The sequence below is a fragment of the Chelonoidis abingdonii genome, chromosome 6 (assembly GCF_003597395.2).
Source record: "Chelonoidis abingdonii isolate Lonesome George chromosome 6, CheloAbing_2.0, whole genome shotgun sequence".
Classification (NCBI taxonomy): domain Eukaryota; kingdom Metazoa; phylum Chordata; order Testudines; family Testudinidae; genus Chelonoidis; species Chelonoidis abingdonii.
In genome coordinates, this window is record NC_133774.1 from 59455566 (window position 1) to 59478362 (window position 22797).

Below are 22797 nucleotides of genomic sequence, written 5' to 3' on the forward strand. Positions count from 1 at the left end.
AATCAGCATAATTATTTATTCTGTAGGAAGTAGGCGCTTCTGTATAGTTAAGGTTGTATCCAAGTTCCTTGTAAACCGTTTTGTTTTGTTTCTTTATAAATTTGACTTGGAAAATTGGTTTGGCTGAATATTGCTGCATTTGCTCTACAAGGAAAACATGCAGAAAATCCATTAAGTTGTAAACAATTAAAAAATTACCTTACTTTGATATTTTGACTCATGCCTGACATAATTTGTGTTCAAACTTTCCAAAATAGAATTAATTTGAACCACAAAATGAAGCCAAACCTGAAAAATGATGTCTGTTTGTTTGAAGATTGAAAAAGTTTTGACTGCTTTTCCCGGCTATTTTTCATATATATACTTGTCTGTGTTGCCTGGTTCAGGCCAAAAGCAGAAGTATAGAAATACGGTAAACAAGTAGAGTCTGTTCTTGGATAATTTCCAGCCTACCTAGAAGCAAAAATAGCCTGTTTGTGTGAGACTTCCAACCTTGTTTTGCAGATCCAAAAAGTTTAGAGACAGATCCAAACTATATTAAACTTATCCAAGCCAAAAAGTGCAAACCACTTTATTCATCTCTGGTTTTGAATTTCCTCAAATACAGATATATTCAAATAAGTGTGTGTGTGTGTGTATATACACACGTACTTAATTGGGCTCCCTTCCTTGCTTCTGAAACAGTTTCTCCAATGACCTAACTACTGGCTTTGTACAGTATCGTAGTTCTTTTTCTTCCCCCTTCTGTCCCAAATCACTCTGTGATAACACCTTCCCTTTCGCTCTTTACTACTTGCACTGTGTGTTTTCATCAACTGTGCTTCAGAACTCTGGCCTCTCAGTTACACTACATTTTTTGATACTTTTCTGTCACTTTCTACCTCAGGCTGAGTGTGTCCTTTCTCATTAACTGAAGCATTCTAGCAGAATGGGTGGCCAGCCTTGCAGTATTGAAACAATTCCATATTGATTTTTTTTAACAGCACTTTTAAAACATTCCTATTCAAGCCGATAAAGGAATGATTTTTTTAAATATGCAAACATCGTTATATATACAATTGCATGTTTAACTTGCACATGCAGCTGTCATAGTTGGGTATGCACATTAGGTCATTAGTGTACTCATATAGTCACTTAGATGTAAAAATGGCTATTTGCATGTTTAGATATGAGTTCTGTGCAGAATGGTCATAACTGTGCATGCAAGGTTGCTGTGTGATGTTATACATACAGTTTTGTAACTGGGTCCTAATAGTCTCCAGTAATTTTAGAACTAGAATACTTTCTTTGTAAAATTTGTCATCCAAGAAATAGCAAGAATATTTTTATGAGTATGCACGCAAAAATATCATAAAAGACTTTCAAAGATGACTAGGTGATTTAGATATAATTCCTTTAATTTTACTGAGAGTTTTGTGTCTAAATCTCCTAATTGACTGAAAAATCTCATTCTTTGCCTCTATAATATAATTGAAAAAATAAGACCCCAACTAAACAAATGCACATCCAGAGTTAATTGCATTGAATTTTGTAGTGCATTTTCAGTCATCTCAATTTGTTAATGGAAGGAGTAGAGTTATAAAACTGAGCAAACTCTTCTGTGCGCATAAACTGCTTAGATACAGATTTACCTCCAATTAGTAAGCCTTCTGTTCATTGTTCCCATAGTAAACTACTACTTTAGCTTTTGCTTTGGTGTAACTGAAGATACTGAAAAACTAATTCAACTTTCCTGGAATTTGTACCTACAGCCAGCCTGGGAATAGCATCCCACATCATAGTGACCATTGATGCCTCTGATGATGCTTATGGTGTGTTTGAGTTCAGCGCTGAGTCGCTCTCGGTCAATGGGACAGAACCTGAAGATGGAGACAGTGTAATTGTGCTTCAGGTCACTACACTTTGCTTTTCATCTATTGCTACACAATCCTCTTCTATTATTTCTTTCATTAGAGTTTCTGTGATCCTTTATCACAGAGTTGTAGTCTTATGATTGTAACTTGAACAAACTGTACATCCTTTTCACAATGCTTAGTTAATAATTACTGTCTCCAATTTAGAAGGTCAAATTTATAATCCAACAAGTGTGATGTAATTTAATAATCCAAGTGTAATGTAATAATATGATATGAGTTAACAGATATTTTAAAAATAGTATTTTATCATCCACTCAAATATTAGGTAGACTTGAACCTCAGAGTTACAAATACCTCGGGAATGGAGGTTGTTCGTAACTCTGAAGTGTTCTTGGCTCTGAACAAAACATTATGGTTGTTCTTTCAAAAGTTTACAACTGGCCATTGACGTAACACATCTTTGAAACTTTACTATGCAGAAGAAAAATGCTACTTTTAACCATCTTAATTTGAATGAAACAAGCACAGAAACAGTTTACTTGCCTTGTCAATTTTTTATTAACTTTCCCTTTATTTTTTTAGTAGTTTATGTTTAACACAATACTGTACTGTATTTTGTGTGTGTGTGTATGTATGCGTATGCATGTTGATTGCATACTTCTAGTTCCAAATGAGGTGTGTGGTTGACCAGTCAGTTCGTAACTTTGGTGTCTATATCTCTGAAGTTCTACTATATTAATCTCTTATTAAAGAAACAGAATTGTTGATGGTATGAATTATTTTCTTACAAAATATTAAAAGAGAGAGTGACAAATACAGAAGATGGGAATGCAGCCTAGCTCAGGCAGTAATTGTTACCGATCTGCAATAGGTGTTCATATTTAACCCATCATGTCACAGTTTTGCAACTCTTTCAATAGACTGAGATTGGGATTTTGAGAAATATCCTTCTCCCTCCCCTTTATAGTACAAAAATATTTAAATTTTCATATTTTGCACTTTAGGTTGTCAGAAATCAGGGGGCCTTGTCCCATGTCACTTTGCATTGGATCATAGTCTGTGATCCTACTGAAGATCTGATCTCTACCTATGGCAATATAACTTTTGATGTAGGGCAAAGAAGAGCAAATATAACAGTGCAAGTTTCACCCGATGAGTATCCTGAACTGGATAAAATGTTTTCTATTTTGATCATCAATGTTTCCAGTGGTCGTCTTGGAATTCGTAGTAATGCTACATTAACTGTTCTAGCTAATGATGATCCTTATGGAATTTTCATCTTTTCTGAGAAAAACAGACCAATCAAAGTTGAGGAAGAAAAGAAAAACATCACCCTAACAATAGTGCGATTATATGGTCTCCTGGGTACAGTCATAGTAACGTACAGAACCATGGATGATGATGAAAAGTCACCGTATCTGAAATCAAATGTTGCCAGAGCAACACAGGAAAGAGACTATATACCCATTTCTGGATTTGTGATCTTCAGAGCCAATACAAGTGAGGCTAGCATAACTCTTCCTATTTTAGATGATAAGGATCCAGAGAGATCAGAATCTGTGTTTGTGGAGCTACTCAATGTTGCTTTGGTGGAAAGAGTGCAGGATAGATCAAGTAAGTGCTTTACATATTAATTGCGTACATTTTAGAGACTTGGTAATTTCAGTAAAATTTTAGCAAAATTATAGTTTGCTTTCCTACCTCAAAATGTATTCAGATGTGTTACATTTGGTGTTCTGGCCATGTATTACCTTAAAATATTCCTTTGTCAGGATGTTACTGAAAACAATATGATTGTATTTCTTGTCCCTTTTGTATTATTTTAACTGAGGCCTCTCTGGCTGTGTAAATTACAAGGTTGACTGTTAGCATGAGGTTCTGTTCACCAGTCTCATTATTGTTGAGAAGCATAGCATAGTAAAATGACCAGTTTGAGATTATATTGCATGCTAACCTTTGCTATATCATAAACTTTTATGTGTTTCTTTTAAGTACACAAAATGCGTGCTGATCAGCCATTCAGTGATGTTTGGGAGACTATAGACTGATTTGCACTTCAGAGCAGCCAAGCTTGTCTAATTAATTCTCCTACCGGTTCTTGATAAGCAGGAAAGCTTTAAATATATCTCTGTGGGGCGAGTGAATGGTTATGTATATTTCATCATAAGAACCACAGAAATAATACTCTGATAGAGACTGTAGTATGATTGCTACAGACCCGACAGAGAGATTAATGAATAACTAATGATTTGGCACTGTCCCACCTTTTTGAGAAATAGGCTGCTCATGTATATATCACTTCAGAGGCTGTGATAGAAAACTTCTGCAGTACAATATCAAGCTTTGCATTTCAGGATTTGTTATTATATTATAATTTCAATAAACTGTCTAAAAACTTTGAGTAAGGTTGTGAAGTATACTCTCTGTGCTACTATGACTACTTTCAGTAAACTAGTTTTGTTGATGACTGATGGCAACTGATAAGATACCATGAAACCCACCTAAGTTTCTGAGATCGCCTGTAGGTATACGATAGAGATCCTAGACTCTCTCTCTCACCAAGTTCCGGTTGTATTTCAGTTGTGAATTCTCCTCGCCTTGGACCTAAGGGTGATACAATAGCTCATGTAATTATCAATGCCAACGATGATGCTTTTGGAACACTTCAACTGTCTGCTCCTGCTGTGCAAGTTGCTGAAAACTACATTGGACCGATCATCAATGTGACCAGAATTGGGGGAATATTTGCAGATGTTTCTGTGAAGTTTAAAGCTGTGCCAATAACGGCAAGAGCTGGTAAGAAAAGAGAATTGTAAAAATATACATACTGTATCAAGTTTGCAATCCAATACATAGCATATACTCTCTAGCAAGGAAAATCAACAGGAGTAATGAGAAGTTTCTTTGAGTAGTAAATGAGTAATAAAGAACAAAGGCCCTGTGCTATATGCCAGCAGAAAAAAAATATCATTTTAGTTAATAGCAATTATTAAAGAAACTATTAAGGGATATGTAGTTTATATGTCTGCGAGTAATACACATCTGGTTTTTAAAAGGGGCATTGTTATTTTAGAGTCAAACCAATTTAAATAAATGAGTTAAAAGCAGTTTCAGGATTAAGTTCAGCTTCCCATTTTGGGCTTTTATAGATCCACATTTTACTATTTTAAAAACTGGTATGTCTCTCCTGATGTTGTCTGAAAAATCCAAAGAGACAGTGGAAACTATTTCACTTGGACCTTGATCCTGCAAATGTTTAAGCACATGAATAATCACATTAAACTAAGAAATCAAGACATACAAAGTGACACATTAGAGAAATATGTTCTCTTTACTCTCTTTCAGCTGTAGTAAACTCTGAAGTTACTTGTAACAATAATAGGGAAAATAATTCCATGCAGGTATCTGATTTTTAAGTTGATTGTCATCTTTTATATAAACATTATAGTTAAATTATTGCTAAGGACTTGTCTTCACTACAATATTAGCTCAAATCTATAACTCAAGTGTTGCTTGTAACCTGGGGTCTACACACACAAGTCTCTAGCTCAAGTTAAGTGGCGGTTTAAGCTTGAGCTAGCTGATCCGGAGGTAAGGGTTGTGTGGCGGGACAGAGTGCTGCTGAAGCATAAGCTAATAATTCAGTGGGTAATGGGGATGCAGCAGCTCCCATTACAGCAACTCATCAGCTACTAATCTAATCACTCAGCTAAACCAGTCACTGTGTATAGCCTGAATAGTGTTTTCACAGTGTGGTCACTCTTACTAGAGTGAGCAAATGGTTGCAATCTGTGAGCTAACTCCACTTGGAAAAAGGTGCTTCTGGTCAAGAGCAGTTGACAATACAAACACAACCCCAAACTGGAAACCACTTTGATAGAATGGACGTATCCCATTCAACAATGGGTTTAGACAACACCAGCCACTATCTCCAAATGCTCCCCCGATTTACCAGTATGATCGCCATCTTGTCCAAACTGAGCTTCAACCATTTCTCTGCTGTCCAAGCCACAGACTCCACCAAGCACTAGAAAAGCAAAGTTACTGCATTTGTTGGGTTTGCAGAAAAAAGGGAGTTTTATTGGGTGCTATGTGCAATTAAGATAGGAATAATAGCATTTATGAATTGTATTTAAAAGGTTTCCTTAGGTAACAACGTAGTTTTTCTATGCACAGGTGAAGACTACAGTGTAGCCTCATCAGATGTTGTCTTACTAGAAGGGGAAACCAGTAAAGCTGTGCCAATTTATATCATTAATGATATCAACCCTGAGGTTGAAGAAACTTTTCATGTGCAGCTGCTGAATCAAACAACAGGAGGAGCCTTGCTTGGAGCATTGACTCAATCAGTCATTACTATTGAGGCCTCTGATGATCCATTTGGATCTTTTGGTAAATTGGACTTATTTGAATGTCTTTACTCTCTCTTCTTCAACAGATCTGTTTAGACATATTGTGGATGTATTATCTTCCAGGATGTGCCCTGGTCTCCCTCTTAGCTGAGCCATCGCTGTGTATTATGGGAAATACATGCTGGCCAGGGAGCCTGGCCCTGAGAAGAGAAAGGGTGCAGGAGGGACCCTAATTACAGCTCCCAGGAGGCCCCAGGAGGCTCAGTGAAACACTGTTTAATATTGAACCAAGACAAAATGAAACATTTCATTTCAATTAAAATGAGAATGTTTCGATATAATCTAATGGAATTTTTTTTGAAATTCCATGGAAAAATGTTGATATTTCTACTTTTTATCCTGCTTAGGACAAAAACAAATGTCCAGAATTTCCAGCAGTTTAGAAATCCCTTTTTTTTTTGATCAAGATACCTCACTGCAAACCTGGAGTGGATTTAAACCAGTGACCTAGAAATGAAAGCTCTGTGTGCCGTCACTAACCCCGTAAACCATCCAGTCTCCTGCATTACTAAATAGTAAACCAATATCATGTTTAAACAACTGGGAGTTGAAAAAAATCACATATTTAGAGGAAATTACATATTACTATTTTCCATGGAATTTTTTCCCACTGACACATGCTATCTTTACAGTAGAACTGATGAGAGAAATGGGGAAATTGCGTGGGAAAAAATTCAGAGTAATTTTCATTCTGCAGGTTTGAAAAAGAACAAAGTTTTTGCTCATTTAAATTTTTTATGAAAATTCCTTTTTAAACGTTTTTGTACAAAAATCTTCATTTTTTGGCATCTTGACTTTTCCTTGTGTTCTGACTTTTCCTCTTTCCCTCTGTTTTTTATTTCCATTTTGTCACTGCAAAAAAGGAAAAGACAGAAAAAGGGTGATTTTAAAATAATGAAAAATGACTATTTTGTTCTTTGTTCCTTTTTTTAAAAAAAGATATAGTAAAACCCCTAATTTTTGTGAAAAATCTCTGATTTGGAGGACAAAACATTTTTGAGAAAATATTTTTAGTGTGAAATATTTAGATTAGCTCTATCTGATTGCTGTTTCTGTTCTCTTGCTAGGAAAGGTGATCCGAAGTGGCTCTTAATGTCCCTCTCTTCAGTTCTTAGTAAACATGTAGTGAAAGATTCCTGATATGTGTGGGAGTTTACCCATCACTTACCTGAACCATATATAGACAGAGCTAGTAGATTTAGCCTCTCCATTTCACAAACACCAATTATAATCTCATGTCAAATAAAATAAATTAAAAGTAGTTTAATTCTGCAGGATGTATGTGCTGCAAATGGTTTCAGCAAAATGAACAAACAATTTTGATGAGGAATTTTTGATTCCTTCAGCCTCAGTGTAGGTGATGAGGAAATAAACCTCTCTACCATGTACTTCAGTTTTTCAGATCAATGAACTCACTGTGGAAGAGCCAGAGTTCAATTCGATGATAGTAAACTTGCCAATAATCCGCAATGCTGGGACACTCGGCAATGTTACCATTCAGTGGATTGCCACCATTAACGGACAGCTTGCTACTGGTGACTTGCTTGTTGTCTCAGGTAATGTTACCTTTGCCCATGGGGAAGCCATTCAGACGCTGTTGTTAGAGATCCTGGCTGATGATGATCCAGAAATCCAAGAGGTGAGTTGAACATCTAGACCCTACCTGGAATGACACTGTCCTGAAGTGTTTATTTTCTCTGTTTTATATAGTGATGGGTTAAAACCTAGAGATTTTATTCAAAACAAAGGGAAATCAAGCTGAAAATACTGTTCTGGAAAATTATAAAACAATTTTCAGATACACTAATTAGTATTTATTCTTTGATCCTTGCTGCTGATATTCTTCTTCTTATTCTATAAGATTCTCATTTATTCACAAATATATTGACTATCTAAGCAATGTAATCTTTTTCTTAGGTTTGGTTTACTAGTGATAGATACATTGAACCTGATTCACTATCTAGCTGAACATCTTAGAATTATATTGCAATATGTATGGGAAATAAAACTACACATCTGGTTACAATATGGATGAATTGCAGTGGTTAAATCTGACCCATGGTAAGGCAAAACTGAAGTCAGTGGTGTTACACCCATTTACACAAGGGCTGAACATGGACCATTATATAATTTAGAGAGAAACAGTGCTATGGGGTTGGGAAAGAAATTAATACAATATGATCAGACGTTACTAAAGATTGTACAGTATAACTAAGAGGGAAAGTGATTTCAAATTTAAGTCTGCATATTTTTTGAGTAACTTATATTTTGTGTCTGACTTGGTATGGAGTTTTGAAAGAGTTTCCTATTTTATTATAAGTTTTAGTTCTTCTGAACTATTCTGGTTATGAGCCTGAGAAAATATAGTATTTCAGTATTTTTTTTAAATACAGAAATGAAAATAATCCTGAGACCAAAAAGAGTTCTCTGTCTAGTTTGGTTTACACCAGCATCATGTTAAAATAAATTATTAAACTAATTAAAACAAGCTCTCTTGACTCTGTGGCTATGTTTAGACTCTTTCAGGGTGTCTTCCCTATTTTTAATTAGATAGAGAACCTTTTGCTCTACAAAATTGCCTATAGTTTGTATCATGCAACAGTATGTATGATAAGGAATATAATAAATAAGTTTTAGGGCTTTTTGTGCACACAAAACTTTTTGCATGCAAACCAATGCATGCAAGTTTTTCATGCACTAAAATATTCTGACCAATTGATGGGATTTCTACATGCATGTAAAATCTAACCAACCATGGGTTTTCAGACTACATTAAAAGAGGTGTTGTAGAGATTTCCACTAGCGTAGATCATGTTTTACAGGTAGTATGAATTTGGGTTATGGGCAGGGAGTATATCCCTGACAATTGTACTTCTTAGCAGTAGCGGGGAGAAGAAATCTTCACTGTGTCTTACGCAGTGTCTGTCATGTGTTTCAGGGATTGTAGCTCCTCATATCCCTTGATAATATACGTATGGCACACACCTTCTGAAGTTATAGCAATGCTGTTTATCATATTGTATAGTAATAACTCTACCTTTTACTTTTTTCACTTACTATGATGGAATGCTGGAATGACTATGGGGGGAAGCCAGCAGAATCCCAAAAATCAGATTCCTCAGACTTTAATGGGTAGATAGGAGTATAGGAACATGACTTAAATTGATTCAGTGATAACTGAAGCTGTGCAACTCACTGCTTACCCAGAACACTTCTGTGTTAATCTTTTAATCTGTATTGTTTTCTGTTGAACACGTAGCACTTAGACAGCCCGTTGAATCTGAACTTTTAGAAACATGAAGGGCTATATCATGAACCCTTTGGTGTTACTGATGAACATTTTCTCCCACTGCAGTCAATGGGACTGTGTATTACTGCTCACCAGTGGGAGCCAATAGTTCAAACCTAGCTGGCCCTACATGATTTATCTTGGTTTCACAACATAATGTTATTAAGGAAAATCTAATTATATTTTTTAGGTTATCCATGTGCAATTAACCCAGGCCTCGAATGGAGGCGCTATTGGGTTTGATGGCATGACAAATATTATAATACCTGCCAATGATAATCCATATGGAACAGTCTGTTTTCATCACGCCTTGTACCGAATTCAGGAGCCACTGGAAAGAAGCTCATTTGCACACATAACTATCAAGAGAAGGTTTGTTTAATGTTTGTTTTTTTATGTAAGCATTTGTGGTCTTTCTCCTGTGTCTTTAGCGAAATTACAACTCCATGGGCTTTTTCTCATTTTTAATTTTGTTTTTATTTCCTTCTTGTACCGTTCAACTTGTCATCTACCCAGAGTAATCTTTGGCTCCTATATTGATGCTCTTTTAGTTTAAACCAAGTATGTCTCTTTATCATAAACATCTATAAAGAAACATCTTTTTGATTTTGTCTTCTTAATTCTTATAAACATTTAGGGCAAGAGTGTTCCCTGCTCCCAGGAGTCTAGATGGAGAATAAAAGAGGGCCAGGCTCAATATGGCTGTGTAGAAGCTATCTATATCATGGCTCAAGCATGGGGGAGGGAGAACAGGCATTTCTTCTGTGATATGACCTCCTCTGAATAACTGGAAGGAGACAGAAGACAGGGCAGGACAGCTCTGGCTTCTCTCTCTTGCCATCCAGCAGAGCTAGCAGGGAGTAATCTGCATTGTTTCTGCTATGTATGATTAACTATCACACGTTCTATAAATAATCAAATGTGCCTTCCACACAAGGTCACAAGTAAATTATTCTAGTAGCGGCTTCAGAGGGGATGAATTTTGAACGGTGTTTAGATTATTTGAAACCATTGAACAGTTTTGAAAAGGCTGATAACTTGTGTTCAAGTCACTCTTCTTAATGTAGAGACCTACAGATATAAGAAAAACTGTCTGCACTTATTAACATGACTCTCTTATCTATCACCACATCTTTTAGTGGGGGAAGATTTGGTCAGCTGCAGGTGTTCTACAGTACTTCTGAGGTTGATGTAGTAGCTCTTGCAATAGAGCAAGGCCAGGATATACTGTCCTACTATGAATTTCCTGTGCAAGGAATTCCTAACCAGCTGTCAAGGACTAAAGTGAATGTCTCAACAGCAAGTGATCCATTACACACCTGTGCAATTCAGTGCCTAAAAGAACAAGCATGTTTAGCCTTTACATTCTCTAGTGCCTCTGAATTTCCTTTGTGTTTTTGGCTGACGACATGGATCAGCCCAGTAACCAACAACTCAGGATTCTGGACCTACAAGAAAAATGTCACCAGTGTGTCCTCTCTTTTTGGTGCACAAGCCATTGCTGGCAGTGACTACGAATCAGTTACAAGTCAATGGGCCATAATGCTGGAAGGGGAACAGTTTGCAAATCTCACAGTTACCATACTTCCTGACAATTTGCCGGAGTTGGATGAGAAGTTTGCTGTATCCCTGTTGAAGGTTGAACTGATGAACACCTCAGCCAGCTTAAAAAACCATCCAATGATAGGAAAGCCAAATACCTCCATAGTTGTCATAATGATGAATGGAGATGCCTTTGGAGTGTTTGTGATCTACAGTGTAAGTCCCAATACAACAGAGAAAGGTCTATATGTGGAAGTTGAAGAGCATCCTCATACCAATGTGCAGCTTATGATACACAGAACAGAAGGCAGCCTGGGACAGGTGACAGTGGAATGGAGTGTGATTGGTGGAACAGCTACCCAAAACTTGGATTTTGTAGGTGATGGTGAGATTCTGGTGTTTGCTGAAGGTGAGGCAAGGTTTACATTCATTTTTTCCCTTTCTAGATGGAGAAAGGTAGAGGGACCTAGATAAGTAGATTTCTTGACTTTTAAACCCGGGTGTCAATTTACTGCTCAGCTGTGCCTCCTGGGATACACTATGTTGTGTGGTAGATGTACATTCTCAAGCATATTGTGATTTTTAGCAGCTCATCAGCATGAGCCTCAAGATCCAATCTCCTGTAATAAAATATATATGAATGTAATATAAAATTTGTAAATATGACTGGATCCTTGAGGGAATGTTCCACTGTAAAGTCCTGGTTCTCATCTCATTTACACTGAATAACTTCACTGAAGGCAGTAGTTGTACCAGTGTAAGTGAGGTCAGGATGAGGCACAAAGTGGTGGTTGTTTTTTTCATCCTTCAGTGCAAAAACTAATCTTTATAAAGCCAAACTTTTAAGATGGCTGCTCCTGCTTCCGCAATTAGCTGTGTTCTTGAAATGAAAGCATCTTTTTTATTTTAAAAGATTTTATTAATTTCACAACAAACGAAGCATACCTAAGAGTTTACAAGTGAGAAAAATGAGTAATTGGCAGACATTGCTTATATGCAATTCAGCATGACACAAACATCATTTTGAGAAATGATTGCGATAGTTAGTTTACATGCAACTGAAGGGAGTGTAATATACACATTTTTACTATGCCATTTATGTTGATGAGTCATCAAACTCCAACTAATGACTAGCAACAGTAATTCTGACACTGAGATATAATTTTGTTGGTACTTTATAAAAAAACTTCATACTAAACAGATTAAAAAAGAATTAAAAAGACAGTGTAGTAAGAAATATGTATTTTGTAACTAAGTATGTTCATAACCCTAAAACGTACTTAGGTATTTCACATACATTGAACAATAGAATTGTATTGGAGATTTCAATGGTCTTTTGGGAACTGATTGACTTGTACAGTTTGCTAGTTGTATTGGTCTGACTGGGCAGCATGGAAGGTAGATACCAAGTCCATGTGAAAGGGTTGTGGGGTGAGTGGATTGTTGAATGCAAACCCTGAGTCAGTCTATCAAATTCAATTCATACAAGTGTGTGTGTGTGTGTGTGTGTACCCACCCCTATATATACAGCATTTGGATTGTTATTTAAACTCTCAGACTATTCAAATTAAGTTCCTTAGAGAGAAAAGGATACACTGTTGTTTTCTTTTACAAGAACAGCTCTCACCTTTTCCAAATAGAGTTAAAAAGCTGAAGTAAATGCTGAGTGATTAAAGTATTCTGAGCACTCAAAAGTTAATTATTTCTTGTTTGAAGGCTATTTGTTATAATTTACAAGGTACGTTCAATAGTTGTTGCAGTGGTATAGATTTACATAATTTATATATTTTTAAATATTTCCTAACAAAGAGGAAGATTAAGCCCCTTTTGAAAGTGTAGAATCATAGGGTTAGAAGGGACTGCACGGTCATCTAGTCAACCCCCTCTGCCAAGATGCAGAATTTCAGCATGACACAAACATAATTTTTGCAGAATTTGTTATGTCTAAACCATCCAAGACAGATGGCTATCCAGTATGTCATTTGTTATGGCTTTGATATCTATATTTTCTTCTATTTTCCTTACAGGTGAAACTAAAAAGATGGTCACATTGACCATATTAGATGATCCAGAGCCAGAGAATAATGAAAATATTATAATCAACCTTACCCACACTGAAGGAGGAAGTCGTATTCTTCCTAGCTCAGACACCGTCACTGTGGTTATTCTGGCTAATGACAATGTGGCAGGAGTTATTAGCTTTCAGACAGCATCTAGATCTGTTATTGGTCATGAAGGTGGGTTCCTCTTTATGCTGACCTCACTAGCTCCATTTGCAATCAACTTCCTTATTCATAGTTTCTCTTAATGAGGACTTATATTGTTTGTCCATTTAATTGTGTTGGTAAAAGTAATCAGAGAACCATTGGGTATATGCAAACAAAAGACTATCTAGCTACCCTTCATGTGTTCCATTGTAGTTTAGATGTCTTTCAGATATAAGGCTCAGTATACCCATTGACTGGATAGAGAGAGATTGGATTCAAAACATGCTATATAACTTCAGCAGTACTTCCCATTTGCTTTCTGAAGCTCACACCTTGTCACTTGTCACCTAGTAGCCCCTTTTTAACTTTTCCCGTTATTTTTTTTAGTGCCAAGTTCTGCACCTTGTTACAACTGCTTTTGACTTCATATTATATAGGTACCTATGCATATCTAGCAGTGGTCTTATGTATAACTTCATATAAAATAGTATAGAATCTGTTAATGATTCTCACCTGCTTTAAATATTCTGAAAGACACTACTAAAAAGATATTGGGACCTTGTTAAGGGTTAGCACATCTTTCCTCTTTTTTTCACTCCCTCATTGCCCTGCTAGTGGGTGAATTACCACTTGTATTATTGATTGTAGCCACCAATTTGGGGTATATTAGTCCTTTCTTGTCTTTGTCAGGCTTAAAATAGTGTCATGTGGACATTCAAGAAGAACTATAAGAGTTTGAATTGGACAAAATGTTTTTCTACTAGTGCCTTAAAAGGACACATTGCATGTTTGGTCTAAAGGTTTGCTGTATTTTCAGATGATGATGATTGCCTTGGTTTGTCTTTTGCTTGAATCTAAAAGGGCTACTGCATTATATTCCTGTAAAATTTGATGAGCAGTCTGTCAAGACAAACTGAACAAAACAAACATTTATTTCCCAGGTTATGTGTATATTGTACTTTTTTGTTGAAAAAAAAATTCTCAATGGATCTTTGTAAACCAACTATGTTAATTGCTGTACGTGAAAGAACATTATAATTCTTTTTGAAAATTTTATGTAGGTGGTTTTTGTTGATTCTGTGCTGGTGTGTGCGTCAGTTTTCATCTTTATTCCTCTGCATTAATGGTTCTGATTAGCATGTCAAACTAGCTATAATATGACAAGCTAAGAAGAGCCATCAATGAGCACAAGGAATTAACAGAAACTGTTTTGGTACCAGAGATTATGGTGACCCTCATGAGTCTTTTCAACTGATTAAAATTAATTTACAGAACGGTACCAAAACTGGTACTTTGGAACTGAAATGCTTTGTTATTATATTTGGATATCCACTAAGCATTGATTCTCCAGCTACTCAAGAACAAGAATGCATTGGCTTGCAGCAAGAAAAAATAATCCTATAGAATCTCTTGGTTAAAAAGAGTGAACTAGGTCTTCATGGGGCATATGTAGAGCTTGATTTTGTCCTTTAATACCTGTTTTTTCTTGTGCTGAAACAATGCTATTGTTACCAGACAATACAACTCCAAATGCCATGTTATGTAATATTTACTGTATCACTAAATAGTTTCACTATCCATCAGTTTAAAAAAATATTTTCAAGATAAAAATATTGTACATCTCACACATTTTTAGGCAGGTATTCACTATCCCTAAGCCACATACAAATCAGAATGTATAAATCTTCAGACTTGGGTAAGACACTAAAAATTAAAATAGGAAAAAAAAGTGAAATTGACCTAATGAAACATTTTCAGTCTCCAGAGATCCTTTTATATTTGTTGCAGTCTACTGAAGGCAGAAACTGTATTCCTAATGCTCACTTTTACCTGAGTTCTTTCTGTATGTGACAACCAAAAATCGTAGTAATACTGGTCACTAATGGACTTCTCAGAATCAGTAAAAGTGTTCACTTAGATTTGAATTGTTAATCCAATTAATTTTTGATTAATGAGCGCTCAAGATGAGTGCACACTGTAACAGATTCCCACATCATAATTCATTTTGTTGTGAACAATGAAAAATCATTGTATTGTATTATATGATTTTGAAATATGCTGTGTCTTATTTGTGCATTTTGCAGTGTGGTACTAAAATAACTAGTGTGATATACTAAGTATTGATTTTGTTTTGAAATGGATGTGAAAAATTCTCAAATAGGATAGAATGTGTTTCAGTGCAGTGTTAAACAATATGATGATGTTCCTCTTTGGAAACCATAGATCTGTTGTATATACTCAGGTTCACTGCTCTTCAGGAACACAATCATAACGATGTCACATTCAGTAGATTTTGAACTGTCTTTTCTATCAGAAACAGCAATGGAGCAACGTAAGGCGAGGTGTGAACATCAGCACAATTCCAGGAGTTAACTTCAAATATCTGAAATGCTGATGCCTAAATACATATACTATTCTACTTTATTGTAAATGGGCTTAATTTTATGTTTGTATATTTTACATATTTTCTTAAAATTATTTATACTGCTTCTTTAAAAATTATTTCTATTGTGGTCTCCTAAAATTACCAGTAATAACTAATTTCCATCTCATTTCAGAGATGGGCAAATATGGGATAACAGTGGTTCTTCAACAGAACAGAAAATATCTAGAATAATTTTATGATGTCCTTCCTGTCAATTTTAGCAGCATACTACTACTTACAAGTATCCTGTCACAAGGCTGCTCTAAATTACACAGGACTGGACCACCCCCCTCCAGCCCTGTACACCCTATGATCATGAGAAGCCAATGTGGTGTAAAGCCATTTTAGCCACATACCTTTCCTTCCCTTTTTTAGCTGCACCAGGCTGAGCTCAGGTGCATCTTTGGATCTGGCTCAGATCTCTCACACTATAATCCAGGAAGAGTTCCGTTAAAAAACAATGGAGTCACATTGGTATCATATCATGATATACACCCAACTGGTCAAATCATATGCCCATTTTATGCAATAGTAAGAGATACAAGGCCTAGCTGGCCACATAAACTGGTTTTGCACTGGACTATTAGTCAGAGAAAAGTAATTGCAGGGTAAAAAAGGAAATGAGGAGAATCTTGCCTCTTCTGTGAGTGGTAGTTTCATATAGATATAGAGGCACCTGGTCCTTTGTCAGCCAGCTTTACCTTCTCCCCTCTTTTGTCCTCCATCTGGGTTTGTTCAGAGGCAGCTTGAACCATGTAGTTCCATGGGTTTGATTATGCTCAGGATTAGCAACAATGAGAAAAATTCTAAATCATTTCTTTGAATATCTCTAATACAAACTGGTCAGAAAGTCATTTTCTGGCAGTAGAAATACTGAACCCTAAAATATGGTCTGAGGAGAAAACAGATAATCTTAGCTGCATGCATTTTCTTATATCTCAGTGAATAAGAATGATGGAGCATAAAACCTTCAGACAGCTAAGAGATATGTTGTATTAATATACCTAGATATCTTGATACCGTAGGTTTCTGCACATTTTTCTGTCTTTCAGAAGCCATTGCAATACTGTATGTACTGGCAAGCTTAAACACTGTGCACCTGAAAAATGCTGTTGAAATACATATGCAGTATGCTTATGTTTTAGAAATAAACATCTGTCATATAATGTGTATGTATACATATATATGTTCATGCCCCAACTATATATGCTAATATATATCTTATGTTGATACAATATATAAAGCCTCAAGCCATCTTTTTATATTTATGAGCTTATTTTTATCTTTTTGTTTTTCATACATTTTGCGATGATTGCTATACTGTTCATTAGTTTTTTGTTACATTGTCCATTAGACTGAATGCTAGAAATACCAAAAGTATAATTATTGTATATTTTATAAATTAATATTGACAGCACTTTGGTCGATTGATATAGTTAGTATGTCTTGGGAAATCATAGGAAGCCATTAACGTTTTGTGAAAAATTTCTTTTGTATTTTTAAAAATCTGTAACTGATGCTATGATTTAAGTTAAAACTCACATAACTGGAATTTACAGGTAATTGCAAGCATTTTTGTGCATGCATTGTGGAAAATTACATTACAGTGCATATTAGCAACATGTATATTTCTTGCCAGTGAACTGCTATAGGAATTTACTTGTCATAGCTAGTACATACAGCATTTATTATCTTGCATAGTCTATGGATTGCCATTGTTCTGGTGTTTGTGCATGTTCTGGTGGGTATTCATTTTTGTCTTTATACTGTAGTTGCTTTATAAGTCCTAGCATGCATTTGATAGCTCTTTCCATTACATTTTTCAAAACTGAACTAAAAACAGAACTGAAAGGTTTAGAATTTGGATTTCCCCTTCTTCTTTTATGGTAAAAGCAAACGTGTATTACCTAGTAGGACTCACTGTAAAGTATCAGTGGGTATTTGAATTTCTTGGTTTTTGAAAAGTTACCATGATTATGGAATGCATGCTTCTGATTCTTATACAACTGATACTCAGCAAGGCAGTTTCCCTACAGCAAACATTTTATTATGTTCTTTATTCCTAGGGGAACAATTGCAGTTCCACATCCTAAGAACTGCTCCTGGACTGGGAAATGTTACTGTTAATTGGAAAATTGTTGGCCGTCGTCTAGATCAAACCTTTGAAAACTATTCTGGAGTACTTTTCTTTCCCGAGGTAACCCCATACAGAGTAACTGTGTTCAGCAGAAAAGCTAGAGATAATATTGAAATGAATGCTGAACTGGAAAGGGGTGAACACCTTTCCAAATAGAATTATTTCCTGTCCTATTTGATTGTTGTAGCTCTCTATCTTAGAGGTCCGAATTGTAGGGAGCTTTTAATTTATGATATTTTAAATTTAAAACTTCTTGGAACGAATCATTCAAAATCTGTGACAGATAGTGCCCTGGGTTTTGTACAGTGGTAACTAATCTATTTTGCCACTTAAAATGAACAGGAGTCATTGAATCTAACATTCTGTGTTCATCTGCTGGATGACCATATTCCTGAAGAAAAGGAAGAATACCAAGTAGTCCTATATGACATCAGAACTCAAGGTAAAGCAAAAGTGTAGCATGGTGAATCTCAAAGGGGAAAAGGATGTAATTTGCATTATTGTTTTAATTTATTTTGTGACTTTTTAAAGCCTTGTACTCTATTTCTTAAGTTGTGAAAATTTGTTTCCATGTACTGAAGTTAGGTGGTCCTTCTTTATGTGCATACTGGCTCTAAAGTGTTCTGACTGGTATGTTTTGATTGGTTTTACAGTGGGCTCAACTCTGCCCAGCAAATTCTGTGGGAGCTGCACTCCTGTAAATAGGTGCAGAATTGGATCCATTAATGCCTTTTGGTTATAGTTGCTATGAAATAAGCCACTATTTATATCTGTTAAGACAATTCTTCTTGTACTGTCACAAGGAGACTTCCCCATTGACTGTTGATTTCTGCATACAAGGAGGGCAGTAGATTCTATTCCTGCCATTCAGATTATGCTGTGGGAGAAGCATCTAGATCTGCATTTTCTCTGCACGTAGTCACTATTAAACAAACATCCATTACTAAAGCTGGACTAGATTTGCACAGGAGTTCTTGCTTCAAGGTGCCACAACCAGACTGGCAAAATCAAACCTTACCCTGTAATTACCCATCATATGAATATCCATTGGATGATATTCTGTCTTCTCATTTGATATTATCGTTTCATTAGATATAGGTTTATTGTATTGTGCTATATTTGTTGTAGAACATGTATGGATTCGCGCTGGCCATGGAAACGCAACAGATGCTGTCATGTTCTCTCTGATTTGTTGTACTGGGAATATGATTGACTGCATGGCATGTTTCAGGAAATAGTAATACAAACCGCCATTGCTAATATTAAAAAAAATAACTTCAGCTCCTTAACATTCTGTGTAGTTACTCCATTGATTGTTTTACAGGCGTTTCTTCAATGGGTACTGCTGTCTTGGATAGCCAAGGGTATGAAGCTGTTTTGACAATAGAGGCCAGTGATGAACCACATGGAGTTTTGAACTTTGCCTCTTCATCCAGGATGGTTTTGATCCAAGAGGCAAACAAAACTATTGAACTTTTCATCAGCAGAGAATTTGGGTCTTTAGGTTTGTATAATTTCTCTAGATACAGACTTTTTGTGTGTCTTCTGCAACACATTCTTGTTCGGACAGAAAAGGTCAATGGGAGTCAGATGAATCAAATGTTCATCTCTGTGTCTGCTCTCTTACTTTCAGAATCTTACTAGAAAAATGTAGTTGCAGCGAAAGGTTAGAGAGGACAGTAACCAAATATTCTTGCTTTCAATTTTAGTCAGTCCCCTCCAGAAACGTACCCAAATCCCGTCACCTCTAAGTACCTGCAGGGAAGGACTTCTCCCTGCATAACAGTGCTTTGTTGTGATCCACCAGTCCCTGCAAAAACCACACAAGTGGCGGGGAGAATGGGCCTTTAAACCTAGGTCTTCATGAAACTGCTATTTTTACTGTCATTCCCGCCTCCTGCCCCTTTTTGAAGAACCTTACTGCCCAGTATGGTGACGTGTTGGTCCTTCAAGAGATATTTCTTAAAGCTGTTTGGGTGTTTATGAGAGATACTTGTGTCCCTGTGGCTTTATTGTTGTTGTTGTTGTTGTTAATATTATTATTATTATGTAATAATAATAATCAGCTGTGTTGTGGTAGAACAGACTGGGGCCCCATAGTGCCAATCACGATACAAATATACAATTAGGCTTGGCAGAATTCAGTTTTTTAAAATAATTTCAATGGATAATATCAGTGTTTATTTTAAGTGGTTTTTAATTTTTATTGATTTAAAATTTCACAAAGGCAAGAAATTGTAACAGGGTCAGGCAGTGGGATGGTTATACAATAATTATTTAATGACAGTAGATGTTGAGATTCAAAAAGTTAGTTTTATAACTGTTAAAACATAAATTGTCAGCATTACATGTCAAAATGTACAACATAAATAGCCCTACATAAGTCTCTGATAAGTTCCTAAAAAGCATTTTTTTTACTTCTCTGTAAATTTTTATTATTATGGGTAAAAATATTTTTTCGTCAGTATGTGTATGAGCAACTCAATGTTTACCAACATTTACTGATAAATATCTAATCCTTCCAAGCCTATATTTAGTAAATTACTGTTCCTGCCCCAGAGAGTTAATTCTCTAAAGGAGAAGACATAACATTTGGATAGAATGAACAACAAGGCAGGGTTTGGAGAGGTGGGGTAGGAGAGGCAGGGTAAAATAAATGTGGGTGCAATTTTTAGCTAATCAGAAGTAGTAATTACAATTCACCACCTGCTTAACCATTATGCTATGACACAGCATAGAGACCAACCGATGTGAAAAATAATTATTACTTATACACTAGGACAAAATCTCCCTCTTTCTGAGCAGTTGCAGGTATCACCGCTATAATATTCCCAACTCCTTCTAGCACAAGAAGTGAAGGACTGAGCCAGAGTCAAATTTCCCTAAGTTCAATTAGGTTTCCATCATTTTTTTTGTTTTCTCATCAAACATAAAATATTGTTAGGGATTATGAGTAGTTTTCAAATGATTATTCCTTGATGAATGCAGCTACTTTCCATTTCTCTTTTAGAAGAGGTCCATTTAGGTAAATCTTTGATTACTCAGATATTTTTTGCAGTGGTATATTATAAATTAGATTGTAACCAAGTGGCAGATGTTCATAACACAAATAGCCATTCAGTCCCACCATCTTCAAATATCAGGAAATTGGTAGTTTTCTGTTCTAATGGACTAGCTAGTCTGTCACTTAGTATTGATCATAAGTGGTGATACTGCATTTCTGACACTTGGCTTCTGATGGATGCAATTTGCAACACTGTGTTTCAGAATGAATCAAACCTTGTTTGTTGCTTGTATTGTCTGAGGGGAAGGAAGGGGGAACAACTAGGAAAAGAAATAAGAATTAAATAAAAACAGAACAAAAGAGGGATTTAAAGTTGAAAAAGGGGGAAAAGAATGGAGATGTAAAAGAAAAGGGGACAGAGAGTGGCAAGAATAAAGTAGAGAGATTGGCTGGGAGTTTCAAAAACTCACTTTCAACGGTAGCTGGGTACCTAACTCCTTAAGCCCCTTTGAAAGGTCTCTATTCTAGAACATGGCATAAGGAATAGAAGGTGTGGGTAGGAAGGTGGATGGTTAGAGGGCTGTGCTCATCCACCATTCTAGTGCAAGAGAAGCTGAAACAGAACATTTTGGAAAAAAGAACGAGGAGTAATTGTAGCACCTTAGAGACTAACAAATTTATTTGGGCATAAGCTTTTATGGGCAAAAACCCATTTCATCAGATGCATGCAGTGGAAAATAAAGTAGGAAGATATATCTAGATACAGATATAGATATATATAAAATACAGAGAAGATAAAAAATGGGTGTTGCCATACCAACTCTAAGGAGACTAATCAATTAAAGTGGAATATTGTCAGCAGGAGAAAACAAACTTTTGTAGTGGTAATCAGGATGGCCTATTTCAAACAAGAAGGCGTGAATAACAGTAGGGGAAAATTAGCACGGGGAAATAGTTTTTATTTTGTGTATGTATCCATTTAGTTTTTACTGTGTCAAACCCTAAACTTCTTAATTAGATTGTACTCCCCTTTTTGCTAGGAGGAGGGAAAGAAAGATCTCAGCAAAAATACTCACAAACTCACATTTTCTCCTGTTTGCAAATCACTTTTAAATTAGTAAAGTATTTAAAAAACAAGGTCTTGAAGCCTTTTTGCCTTTGGAAGAGGGAAGAAAGGCGGTCTTGAGGTTAAGGCACTGGACTGGGATTAGATTACAGACTTCCTCGGTGACCTGTTACAAGTCACTAAGAGCCTGATTCAAAGCACACTGAAGCCAATGAAGTGATTCCCATTGTCTTCAATGGGCTTTGGATCAGGTCCTTAATCTGCCTGATGGAGTTGCCCATCTGTAAAATGAGGATAATGCTCCCCTCTCCTGCACTGTGTCTGTTTTGTCTATTTGGATTGTAGTTAAATAGGAATTAAAATATAAGAACTTTTTTTGTTTTGTTCCACGTTTTCTAGGTGTTATCAATGTTACATATGCAACAGTGCCAGGATTGCTCAGAGTAAGGAATCAGACAGAAGGGACCTTGGCTGAACCAGGAGTTGATTACATACCTATGTCTGGTTGGCTGCTTTTAGGGGAAGGAGAAACATCAGCTTCTATAAATGTTACTATTCTAGAGGTAAATCTTAGTCCTTGTCATTAATACATGATAGGGTGACCAGATGTCCCAATGTTATAGGGACAGTCCCAATATTTGGGGCTTTTCCTTATATAGGCTCCTATTACCTTACACCCTCCCCTCCCCGTCCTGATTTTTCGCACTTGCTATCTGGTCAGCCTAATACACAATTGTCTTTGACTTCAGTGGGTGCACAATCAGGGTCTTAACTCCCGCAACTTGTTTGTCATTTCATGCTGTATACTGTTTCATTGCTGCTCAGAAGAAATAATGCAAGGATCTTTTTGCCCTAATCT

The 22797-nt window shown here is 36.1% G+C and overlaps 1 protein-coding gene across 1 annotated transcript in view; it reads left to right on the forward strand.

The window, feature by feature from the left end:
- ADGRV1 (adhesion G protein-coupled receptor V1) overlaps positions 1 to 22797 on the forward strand; it is a 460423-nt gene that overhangs the window by 87661 nt on the left and 349965 nt on the right. The window contains exons 29-40 of the mRNA XM_032764111.2: positions 1752 to 1891; positions 2861 to 3470; positions 4437 to 4652; positions 6033 to 6248; positions 7663 to 7907; positions 9748 to 9929; positions 10697 to 11508; positions 13127 to 13336; positions 17798 to 17928; positions 18211 to 18310; positions 19193 to 19372; positions 22338 to 22501. Of these exons, the coding sequence (XP_032620002.2) occupies positions 1752 to 1891; positions 2861 to 3470; positions 4437 to 4652; positions 6033 to 6248; positions 7663 to 7907; positions 9748 to 9929; positions 10697 to 11508; positions 13127 to 13336; positions 17798 to 17928; positions 18211 to 18310; positions 19193 to 19372; positions 22338 to 22501 (3206 nt within the window). The remainder of the gene's footprint in view (positions 1 to 1751; positions 1892 to 2860; positions 3471 to 4436; positions 4653 to 6032; positions 6249 to 7662; positions 7908 to 9747; positions 9930 to 10696; positions 11509 to 13126; positions 13337 to 17797; positions 17929 to 18210; positions 18311 to 19192; positions 19373 to 22337; positions 22502 to 22797) is intronic.